The 11,904-nt window shown below is 39.1% G+C and overlaps 2 protein-coding genes across 2 annotated transcripts; both read right to left on the bottom strand.

Annotated features, from left to right (window-relative positions):
* Positions 1-833: 833 nt before the first annotated feature.
* Positions 834-7,045, bottom strand: LOC145787555 (endoplasmic reticulum lectin 1-like). The gene is made up of 6 exons (XM_082599321.1): positions 6,275-7,045; positions 5,932-6,075; positions 5,447-5,546; positions 4,859-5,033; positions 4,110-4,266; positions 834-3,303 (listed from the first exon to the last, which is right to left on the bottom strand). The coding sequence occupies exons 1-6, from the start codon at positions 7,043-7,045 to the stop codon at positions 3,058-3,060; spliced, it is 1,593 nt and encodes a 530-aa protein (XP_082455447.1). The 3' UTR covers positions 834-3,057.
* LOC145787556 (mitochondrial amidoxime reducing component 2-like) lies at positions 6,984-10,815 on the bottom strand. The gene is made up of 7 exons (XM_082599322.1): positions 10,569-10,815; positions 10,214-10,384; positions 9,814-9,985; positions 9,388-9,528; positions 8,927-8,988; positions 8,230-8,307; positions 6,984-7,881 (listed from the first exon to the last, which is right to left on the bottom strand). Exons 1-7 carry the CDS (start codon positions 10,790-10,792, stop codon positions 7,761-7,763), a joined length of 969 nt encoding a protein of 322 aa, XP_082455448.1. The 5' UTR covers positions 10,793-10,815; the 3' UTR covers positions 6,984-7,760.
* Positions 10,816-11,904: the final 1,089 nt, after the last annotated feature.

Below are 11,904 nucleotides of genomic sequence, written 5' to 3'. Positions count from 1 at the left end.
AGTTGTTCCATGTAAATAGCACTACTGCGTCACGATCTTACGCTAAAGTGATGAGCTTTGTTTAGTTAAGTTTCATTTATTAAGCCAACCAACTTAAGTGGACCGACAAGTTTGCAGAACCGATATACAGTAACTTATACAGTTGCCAATAAAACTTTATCCTACGGTTAACCCCAGAGCGACATTGGTGGATTTTTACTTAAAAATTTATCTTTTTCATGAAATTCTTAAATGTTAAACTTTCGCGTGGTGTGATGGACAAAAGGAATACCGAAAAACTTGCTTGCATTGGGTTGAATGGGAGTGTTGAATGTTGATAAGTTTGCGAAAAGTGGTGTGGGCATGTTTTGAGAAAAGCGTTGAAACTGCGAGTGGATGATCGAAGGAAACAAGGAAGACACAAGAAAACGTGAAAGAGAGGTTGTGGAGGAAAGCAGCAAGGTTGGCTTGACAAACAAGAAGAGGATGCGTAAGACAGGTCGATGTAGAGGCAGGGTGTGAAGGTGATTGCGCATTTTGAGGTGGATCCGGCCACTCTCGATGACGTCACCGGATTAAGCTAGACTACGGCCGCCAGTCCTTAGAAAAGTTATAGGTTACTGTTGGACCTTGTATTTTTTTCGAAAAGAGGAGCAGCCCTAGAACATTGGTTTTGTCACAAATTATTATTGATAAAACACGTCACCAAATCGTTTGCAATTTAGTTGTTTCGGACCCCAAGACCCGGCTTTTCATGCGAGCTAAACTTTAAAGACGTTTGGGTAGCACTCAAGTTAAAACATAAGAGTCGTGAAAAGAGGTAGTGTAAACCATAACTTTTATTTCGTGTGATGATAAATGCTGTGTTGCTGCATGGTTTCGTGTGCTTATGACACAACGAAGAAACTTCGGTACGGTAACAAAATTGTACTCAACATGTTAGGACTACAATAGTAAATCAGAAAAAAATATGTAAAGTAGCTTGCCAGTCCATGCTGAGGAAACGTGCAGTTGAAGCAAATAACGTGCATTCATTCACGGGAGATCGTGGATTTGGTCTGTGGTCAGATCGCCTCCAGCAATGCAACTTATCGATCTCCTTTTATGGCCAGTCATGTCTGTGTCAATCCAACCTTGCAAATATAGTGAAAAATTTACTTTTTAGTAACCTTTTTCGCACCATTCCGCATTTTTTTGTTACAAGGGCAAAAACTTGTAGGAGCTAAGAAACATCTTCATCCTCCCTGGATCCGCCACCAACAAGGGCAGGACATAAACAGGGATCCACTGCCACCAACTGCTAATACGGCATTTCATCGGACTTGGCTCGCCGTCAAAAACACATTTTTCACAGGTTACAAAATCCGTCCATTTTCAGTTGATTCGATTATGTTCAAGAATGCAACTGGGCTGGGCTACTGTGGCAATCATACGGAAACGATCACTTTCCTTTGGAACTATACGGAACAAAAATTGAACAAATTATTGGAAAATCTCGAATTGGAACCCCAATCCGAATCTTGCGGTTGAGAATTTTCCTTCCCTAGAAACTTCTATCACTGATTCGGACAAGCGCTATTTTGATACACAATCATATTTTGTAATCGTTATCAAATTTCGTTGCAACGTACGTCAGGATTAGGAGTGTTCAAGTTGCAATGTAGGCTAACTCAGGATTAGGGGTGTTCAAAAGAAAAACATTTCGTTTCGACGCAAAAAATTCTTGGTAAAGAGTTTCTTTAATTCTTGATAACCCAGTAATTTTATTGTGTGTAAAAAACGAAACACAGCGGCATCCAGAAAGTGTCGTAGGCTACAATCCAAAGTTTGTGGCTCACCAAATTAAATATTGCTCAATGAAAAATTGCTCTCAGAAGAATTCATTGCAACCTTCAATATTAAGCACAGGCCTACCACCTCTACAATAAATTGCCAACAGCCATGTCACTCAAGTTCTCAACACATCTGAAAACAACGTATACAAAAAATACAAGCGCTTTAATACATTTCCGTTTACGAGATTAAGATGTGCTATTGTGCTTGCAATACAGTACAATTATTTTACAAGTGTAATTAGAACGATCTCAGCCTAATGATCCCGATTCGCTGTGGTAGTGGCGGTCATCACGAGCTTTCGGAACACAGTTCCCTAGACCTTTGCAAAAAACAATTACCACAGCAAACCCACAGCATAAGGTTGAAGAGGAACGTTCTATAGCCTACTTGTAAAATAATTGACAATTATGCTGTTAAAAGCGAATCTCAATCTATTGCAATACAATGTTAACGCTAGTTCAAGAGATTGAAGCTAGTATCAGTACTTGAGTTTGATTCTGGAACATATTGGTAACAGTCAGTGACGCAGCTAGTCAAGCAAGGGGGAAGCTAATGGCAGAGCAAATGCTAAACTGAGCCCTCTTTTATTACAACTGTATAGTACAGTTCATAGGCTCAGTATCTGGTTTAAAACTGTGACCAATGGAAAATTTAGTCAAGTCAGTGAGAATGTCTGAGCCAGCAAAAAAGATTCAAAATGAGTCACTAGCCGCCGATCAGAAGGGTTTTTCAATAAATATTCTCAGTGGATTCGAAATACTTGTTGCGATTGTTCGGTGGGGAATATAGAACAATCATCAGAAATGGTCATTACCTGAGTAGGTAAAAGTAATACTGAAAGGAAGCATCACGGCGGTGGGTTGATAAGAGCTCTTATCCGTACGGGTAGCCATTATTGATCGAAGTAAGCAGTCAAATACTGTACACTAAATGTAAAACCGTTACATCGTAAACTACTATGACGGGTGTTTGGAAACATAGTTTTCAAAATGGCACTTACAGTTTCCCATTCTTTGCACCTTGTTTCTCTTTTCTCAGAGGGTGGAAACAGACCTTTACAATGTAGCTACGTTAATGCAGTTTAGATGGTCGCCCTTCAACCACGGACAAACTGGCTGTTACTATGAAAAGCGAATCCACGATTTAGATCTCATAGTCAAAAACTGACTGGAATAAAATATATAATTTTTGGATACACGTTTACCAAAAAAAAAAAAATATAAATAATAAAAGAGCAATATGTTACGTATCGATCGATACAAGGCCATAATCGTCCGCAGAATCGAGTAAGTCACAAAATATTAAAGATTCTACTCCAAGGATATAGGAGCAGGTCGAAGGTTCCAGCATATAGATGGTGACGGAATGAGGACTGGACGCATCTTTCTTGCACTTCATTCGAACAACCACCTCTCGGGGCTTCCCGGTGGCGTCGCACACGTCACCGTTGCCATAGAAATGGGCGATTTGCAGCACCGCATTCTTGCCCTGAACAAAGGCAACTTAAAAGCTCAACGCAAAAAAAAACATCAATGACTGGTTCACAGTCGTGGAAGGTAAAAGCACTGTTTATTTCCTTGCCTGAACCATGGCGTTCAGAGTGGGCCTTTTCACCACAATCACAACTCGTTTGTCTTGTTACGCTTCATAGGACTGAACATTAAGACTACAAAAGAGCAGAGTTTTTAGTCGCATCGTCCCAGGTAAGCGGATCATCTGCTCCGCTAAGTGGACATATTTTCAAGCGCATGCGCAGTGCGTCATAGCAAGAGACAACATTTACGTTATCGTTAATTGGCATACGTAATTACGTATTGAGCACTGACATGGCTAAAACGACTATGGATTCATAGGAGGAATGCAGACATTGTTCCAGAACACGTTTGGTGGTTGCATTTGAGATTCAGAGGGTAGAGAGAGCGATGGATTCACTGATGTCTACTTCAATGACTCAATTACTCGTCGGCTGCATTGCCAAGTGGTGAGAGCCCTGGAACGACGCTCGAAAGGGCGCCGGTTCGACACCGCTCAAGAGCATGCGGCTGTGTCTTTGGCAAGACACTTAAAGGCATGTCTTAAGGTGGACACGAAGATTGGCTTTCTTGCCTTCCCGTCCACTTAGTCTAAATCTTCAATCACCGGGCGTAAGCCTGAATACGACAACAAAAAATCACTTAATGACGATCAACTACGTGTCGTGGTCAATGTTGACGCAATCTCTTAAGAACTTGCGTTCGTAAAACTGTTAAGAAATTTTCTTTCACCCTTCACCCAACGTTAGCTGTGTACATTACCTCTGCGTTCAATTTGTAAATGACAGGTTTTGACGTTTTTTTTTCACACCATGCCTTATGGCCAGCTTCATCCCAGGCGCCAACCAGTATCGTCGTTCTGCCAGTCTTCTTATCATCATGGTACTGTGTGACATGAACACCGTAGCAATATTCAAATCTGGTGGAAAGATAAGACTCAACTTGTTAAACACAGTTGGAAAAACGTGAACAAAATAGTTGATGTCAAGCTTTCAGGAACCTTTGTTCTGTTAATGGCTGCATATGTTCCGTGATCCAACCTACACGCCTTTATGCTTTATGGCAAAGCCGGTTCGACACCGCTCAAGAACATGCAGCTATGTGTTTGGCAAGACACTTAAAGGCATGCCTGAAGGTGGACACGAATATTGGCTTCCTTGCCTTCCCGTCCACTTAATCACCTGCATGCAACAACTGTGTATACTATACAACTTTTAAATCACTTACAAGGGCCAGTTCCGCGCTTTCTCCGCCAAAGTGGGCTAGTTTTGTTTTGGAGTCGCGAGTTAATTTTAGAAAACGCTGTTTTTTCGTTTGATTTCGTTCTATTTTCACCGATTTTTTTTCATTTCGATTATATTTTGCGAAAATGTTTTATATTTTGGGCTACTTTTGAGCTTATTTCATCACTTGTGGCAATTGGGTTACTTTTCAGTAGTAATTGGGCTGGAAATATTAAAAATATCTGGCAACCTTGATATTTTCTGCATTTTGTTTAATAAAGTCCTCACCTCCACCAACCAGAACCACCCCTGAGGCAGTAGGTCCCTGATAGGAACTCTTTCAACAAAGATTTGTCAACGATAGAAGATATTGTGGTGGGCTCTACTCGTCGCATGTCGTTCTTCGTCGGCTCGTCACTTTTGGATGGTTCTCCACTGGGCCGTAAAATGCGGCCGCTAATATCTGGAAAAAAATGACACAAGTATATTAATTTCGTCTTTTTGCAAGAGTATTTAAAAAAACTATTCAGATAATTATACATTGCAAGCTTAAGTGACAGTGTCACAGTATCGTGCAAAGCATTTCACAATATAACATCTTTCACCAAAACAAAACGTCACATGCGTGCCCGATGGTAAAAGTGCTCGCGCTTTACTCACAAGGACGTCGGTCCGAAACTTATCAAAAGTAGGTGGCTGTTGTATGGCAAGACACCTGATGACATGCTTGAAGGTGGAGAAAAAGGTTTGTTTTTATGTTTATTTTATCACTGTTGCTACAATTTAAACAGCAAAATCTGCTATTTTTACATTGATTCAACGTTTGCAGACGTTGAATCAATGTAAAAATGACGGATTTTGCTGACTGAAAATTACCTTCTGATTGTTCGTTAGTGAACTTCGTCAGCGCAGCCGGCTTAAGTGGGGAATCCCCCAAAGCAACACATTGAATTTCATTGACCTGCTTTCGTTTGTTCTGCAACAATGACACGGTTAGCCCATCCAGCTAGCGCAGTTCGTCTTTTTACACTGATTTGATCTCTCCACACATATTTCATTGATAGTTATTTATTTTAGCAAGAAATGTTGCACTTTCCAGGTCAAGAATTTAGTATTTTTTCATATTTAATTAACACATGCAGACGTTAAATCAATGTAAAAAGGACTTGGGAAATGCTGGTTAGGAAACGCAATCAATGCCAACAGAAGATAAACACTAAACAGGCAATGCTTTAATTTATTGTTATACAAAAATGCATAAGAACGATTGTATGAGTGACACTCTCATAGGGTTTAGCACTGGTAGGGTGATTTCAACAACATTGTTCGTATGATGAAACCAGATCCGTCTACATACTTACCGTATAGAACAGATTGCTGCATAAGACAGGAGTGAGCACAACCAGTTCATACTCGCAAGAACTGGTTTCGGTGACAGTGAGCAAGTCATTTCTGGAATCCGGTCCGCATATGTACAAGATTGTGCTCTTTCGCCCAGAACCCGACTGACAAACAAAAGATAACGAAGTTGCAGAGGAAACCAACTCTTGTTATTGTTATGCTCTTGTTATTACTTTATTTATTGTGCATTCTAAACGTGTCGTATTAGTATCGATTTTAAATATATTATAAAAACACTTTATGTCGAAGTTTTATAAAAAATGGAACGTATTACAGCTTTTAATCCAAAAAGTGGTTACAAACCTTCAGATCGCACGGAGTACCATCAGTTAGGTTGACTGCGTAATAAGGAGTGCTGACACCGTTGATTTTCTTCCTTGGCACCTCTTCGGGCTTTGTTGGCAGTGTCCCAGGATCTAGCAAGAGTCCCGATTTGTCAATTTTTTCGGACATGTGGCCCAGAAAGAACTCTGTAGTTTTCACCAAGTCGTTCTTGTTGTCTTCTTGTTGAATTACAATTTCTTTGCCATTTTCTGTCTTCAGCACAAGCGTGGAAAGTGGATCTTTGCTATTTGACCTTCGGACCCTTTCCTCATGGTATTGTCGGATGTGTTTACCATGGCAAACTTCGTAAGTCCAATATGTGTGGATGTTATAAGTACAGAGGGCTGATTTAAAAATAGGAGCCAACAATTCGTGAGCTGCTTTAGCATTACTTGCGTCTCGCGAGCTTTTGTCATTGTCAGCCGACATCACGCTAGGTACAGAGCATTTATAGCGTTCATTATCAGCAGACGTGACGACAAAAGTATCCTCCTGACTATATTCGAATCCTGGAGGAGCTAAACCATCAACATCACCTTGGGCACCAGGCCAATTTATCCGGAACAGAATATCATCCTTGAAAGGAGAAAAGGGCTCTCCGGCGAAGGAGGGGCAAAGAAAAGTGAGGAAAATCAGATACGAAACAATGCACATTCTATACTTGCCTATCTCAAACCTATATATCATCTGCAATGCAATACGCTTGCCATTAGAATAGAAAGCATCGTTAAAGTGAAATTGTTTTAACATTGATTCAACAATAATGCACGTTCAATTAATGATAAAAGAATGATTGACGTCAGTGGATAGAAGAGGCTCCAGTTAGTCTGTAAAAAACAAAATCGCGGCAAAAATGCAACAGCAACACTAGAACTACTGTTCATTCAAGTTAATGTCTTCCTCATGTGCTCGCGGTGACACAGTAGCAGCAATACGATACGTCACTTCATGTTGAGGTCATCAAAAGCTTGTCGTACGCTTGATGGTTGTTCGCACACAACACAAGTCACTGTAGGTGACCTATTGATGCCATGAGGTAAATTGAATTCAATCTGTACCACAAATCTACCAAATAATTAAGAAGATGAAATTATGAGCGTTAGAAATTGAAGAAGCACCAGCAAATGGAGATAAAGTTCCATATTTCCACAAATATACATTATAACAATAAAAAGGATAGGTACTTTTAGGAATCATAATTGCAACAACATAATTATTATATATACGTATTATTATTAACTGTAAAAATATAGTCGCCAGCACATTTTTTCACATCTTTTAAATATACGCAGGTGATTAAAAAAAGTAGATTTAACAGGGATGCGTATATATTTACGGCAGGATGTTTATTTTGAAGTTTACATTTATCCACAAAAAGCAATCAGTGCATTCAGGTTTCTGTTGCACAGAATTAAGCACCGCATGAAATTCGTTTCGCTCAGTTGAAAACAGGCACGACGGCAATCTAACAGGCGTACACAGGATCACCAGCACGAATCATTCCTTCCTTTACCACGGCTAAACTGACTCCAAACAACGGACTTGTTTTATAGATGTACCGCTCTTCGGGCTTGCATAGGCGATATCTATAAATAAATTGAACACAAATGTAAAAAAGGGTTGATTTGCTATCTGGGTAGAAATTTACGAACCATGCATGCTACCAGTCTGGATGGATGCGATGATGGATATCAGGGTGAAAATAATACATACCTACTAGTATAACATAGCAAGGGTCTAGTAAAAAGTAGAACCAACGAAATTCAGTTGTTAAAAAGCGCTCAAAACGAGTACTAAGTACAGTAGAAAGGATTTATCGCGGTCATAGCATCTCCAGTTGAGCAGTGTAAATCCTCGACAGCAAAATCCGTCATTTTACATGAACTTTTTATGTTAGTAATAAAAAATTAGCGCTCATCAACTTAAACCCGTACTCTTGAAGGGCCTTGAGTGGGTTACCACTAGCAGAGTCCTTGATGCCAGTGTTTGGGTCGACAGTGGTCAGTACGCATCTGCAAAGCACGTCACTGATCAAATGAAGTCGAGTTCAAATACTGGAAATGGCAACCGTAGGGACAAGTTGGTTTTGTATCTACATTTATTTAGCTCATAGCCTTTGAAGAATTTTATTATTTTACTCTTGACGTTTTTGCACTGATGATTCCACAACACCATGGCGAAATCGTTACATGATTATTAAAAATGAAGCTAGTAAACTATTGGTGTGTGAGTAACAAGGCTATAGGCGGGTCGCCTTTTTGCTGAAATAAAATTGAACCAAAAAATATAAATTAGAAACAAATTCAAAAACTTGTTTGGGAACAATTTGTAAAAAAAATGGAAAGGCGAAACATTGTTTTATACTTTTGCATAAAGTTTCTGAAATCAACAGTACATCTACTATGACATGAAATAGTGACATGACTTCAGGCTAACAGCATACGGTAACATTTTGACAAAACATGGATAAACAACTAAAAATTTTCAAGGTTGTGAATTCATTCCTTTTTGCAACTTGCTATATTAAAAAGTGGTTTTGATTCATTCTTGAAAGTAGTAATACTAGTGAATCGTCCTATTAAAATGCACATAATCGTTGGTAAAATAATATGATTGATATGTATAACATACCTGGAACAATTCCTAACGAATTGAAATACTGCAACACCGATACGAACATACGTCCAGTTATCCTGAGCAACATATTAAAAGATATTTGTAAACCTTTTGTTTAAATGATTCAGTTTTGGCAGTGCCGAAAGAGAATCTAAATATATTATACAACAGACAAAAATGTAGATGCGCTTTAGTATTGAAAGAATGACTATGCGAAGTCCTGGCAAGGCACATACTTACAACATGTTGTTTTGCAGGATATCTAAATAACTCAGTGATACAAAGCAATGAAAACTCTCAAGTGAACCTTTGTGACCACTTTTTAAGTATGCCGTTTAGTGCCCAGCTGCATGTTCTCGTCTAAACAGACGCCGAACAGACAACTGTTCCAGTACCGTATTGAGCAGAAACTCTCTAGACTCGGCCTTTCAGCAGACGACACATCGCAATGTCAATCCAAGCATCAGTACACCTACCTCTTCATAAGGCTGACACCCTTCAATCAGAATATTTGGCCTGAAAGATCGCGCTGTAATTTTTTTATCCAGCCTTGAGTTGAGATCTCTCACAGACGCTTCTGACAATAAGTGACATGGGGTCTGATCGTGATACTTAATCTGTGAAAAATGCATCACCTTGAGCTAGTCATCTTGTGAAAATTAACAAATAATAGTATTGTTTTTATTTTTTGCCCATTGTAACAGCATACAGTGCATTGCTAATGACATACGAAAGAGCAATAGTTAGAATGCTGTGGGTGGCAGCGATGTCATAATTTGGTGACATTTTGAGCATCGCACAAGAGCTCTCATTATACAGCTACGCAGTCGACAATCAGGGTTATGCAACCACATTTATTACAATTTTTGTTTATCCTTTTTCATATGGCAAGACAAACCTACATTTCCTTTGTGAGCAAACAGTGGAGCATGTTTTTCATCTTTAGAAGAGATTTTTCGTCCAGGTATTTGGGGTGGGTGATACACCAGCCTATATGAGGAGTTAAAGTAATTACTCAGCCATTCTGCTACTTCATTACCACAATCAATTCCATATGTTTCTTCTCCAAATACCCTGAAATATTACAAAAAATAGGTGTGATGAGTTCAATTTATCAATCTCATCCTCCAGAGTACATGCGACAACATGGGAAATACGCACATCTTTAAACTCAACTTCCTTGTTGGACATCAGCATCACCAAAGTTTTTGAACATCTTACAATAGCTTAATGCTTTCAATTTCAAGGTACAACATGCTTGATATCAGTAGCAACTTCAACAGCAAAATACTAGTAGCTTACCTGCAAACAATTGCTTTATCTGAATTTAATGGAATAGAAACGTTGATACTTGTTCCATTTGGAGCATGCAAATTGATATAATCCTTCTTGTTTTCTACAACTATTGTTACGAGACCAGGCTCTTTTCTAGCTGTCATCATGTTTCCGTTAGGTTGTATCACCAGAAAGCCTCTATGAATAACGACAAAAATGTTGGTATAATGTGTTTTGATATTATTAAATAATATCTTCTATGTTTAATATTCAAATTTTTTCAGTGAGTTTAAAAGCTATTTGCCATAGAAATGTAACTATACAAAGCAAAATTAACTTAAATTTGTTTTCTTAAGCCACAATAAGCTATATTGGTACTAACCTATCATAAACAGAATTATCAGGCAAGCAAAGTCCATCTTTTCGACAAAGAAGTTTGTTTGAGTCAATTCCCCGCATTGATTTTACAGGATGAAAAAATAACTTCTTTACATTCCCAACTTTTTTCCATGATTGTTTCTTTTTGAAAAAATATATCCCAACGATTGTGGCTACAGCAGCAACTAATGTTACTCCCAATGCATATGAGTGGCTTTGTGACCACATTGCATTAACTATTTAGAGTGCTGATAAAACTATACATAAATAAACCAAATACTCCAATGTAGCATAAAACGTCGTTGTCGTTTGTATGAAGCAGAAAGTTTGTGGTCAGCCGAAAGGAACGTCATATCACGTTTGGGAAAATAGGATTGAGTGGAATGCTGAGCTTGCAAATCATGCAACCGTTTCTGTTGTACCTACCTTCTTAATGCAGAACCAACTGACTTTGTGAACGAATAAGCTTCAAGATCAAGCGGCGCTGGTTCGACTCTCAGGGTGTGCGCTTGAGCAACGCATTTTAAGGACTGCTCTCCATTCAGCCGCACCTAATACAGGCCCGTAGCCAGGGGGGCTCTTAGGGTTCCCGGGAACCCCTCCTTGAGCAGAAAAGGTCCACATTTTGGAGAAGGTGTAGTGTACATACGATCACAGGATCAGCTGAAACCTTCCAGATAGTTCTGAATAAGAGGTTTCTGGAAGATAAATGGAAGATTGAAAACATTTTCGTCCCGGACGCGTTAATAACGAAAAATAAAATGATTGAAAGTGATTGATTGTACAATGGTACATTCTTAAAATTTTATCATTGCTGCATCATAATGTCTTGTGTTGCGCTAGCGAATTTGACGTGAGTTGTCTCGTATTTTCTCGGTTACAGAGTTTACGTAATAGTTAATCTTTCTTGCATTCTACCTTCTGGATAATTCTATTGATAAAATCGTATAAATATGAATGCAGTTCTCGTGATAAAAGATAGTTGAATTGAGAACATGCAACGGAGTTGTGGACGTCTGTTGGTTTAGTAGATAGTGTGGGAGATACTTTATTCTGAATTACAGTGAAATTCGCTGAAGCTTACATGTATTTTGTCCCATGGACCATTTTTTGAGAAAGAAATTCCATGGACCATTGCAACTGATGTCCATTATGTGAACCAACAAAAATCTCTTTGGACCACTAAACATTCCAGGTGGACCACCAGTGGCGCAAATTGTGCAGTAGCTTACATCCAGTGGCGTAGCTAAGGGGGGGGTTGGGGGTTACAACCCCCCTCTTTGGCACGCGTGTGACGTCACGATATTGAGAATGATGCTTTCAGTCTAAAAAAAAATTGC

This window comes from Aplidium turbinatum, chromosome 18 (assembly GCF_918807975.1).
Source record: "Aplidium turbinatum chromosome 18, kaAplTurb1.1, whole genome shotgun sequence".
Taxonomy (NCBI): Eukaryota; Metazoa; Chordata; class Ascidiacea; order Aplousobranchia; family Polyclinidae; genus Aplidium; species Aplidium turbinatum.
Note: the sequence above shows the minus strand (reverse complement) of the source record. Positions and strands in the feature narration are given on the sequence as shown.

Coding starts and splice junctions, on each gene's coding strand:
- LOC145787555 (XM_082599321.1), bottom strand. CDS start 7,045: ATGTTAAAACAATTTCACTTTAACGATGCTTTCTATTCTAATGGCAAG. Junction 6,076..6,274: donor GTACTCCGTGCGATCTGAAG/GTTTGTAACCAC, acceptor TTTGTTTGTCAG/TCGGGTTCTGGGCGAAAGAG. Junction 4,267..4,858: donor GGTGGTTCTGGTTGGTGGAG/GTGAGGACTTTA, acceptor TCTTTCCACCAG/ATTTGAATATTGCTACGGTG.
- LOC145787556 (XM_082599322.1), bottom strand. CDS start 10,792: ATGTGGTCACAAAGCCACTCATATGCATTGGGAGTAACATTAGTTGCT. Junction 10,385..10,568: donor GATAATTCTGTTTATGATAG/GTTAGTACCAAT, acceptor CGTTATTCATAG/AGGCTTTCTGGTGATACAAC. Junction 7,882..8,229: donor CCACTCAAGGCCCTTCAAGA/GTACGGGTTTAA, acceptor ATTTATTTATAG/ATATCGCCTATGCAAGCCCG.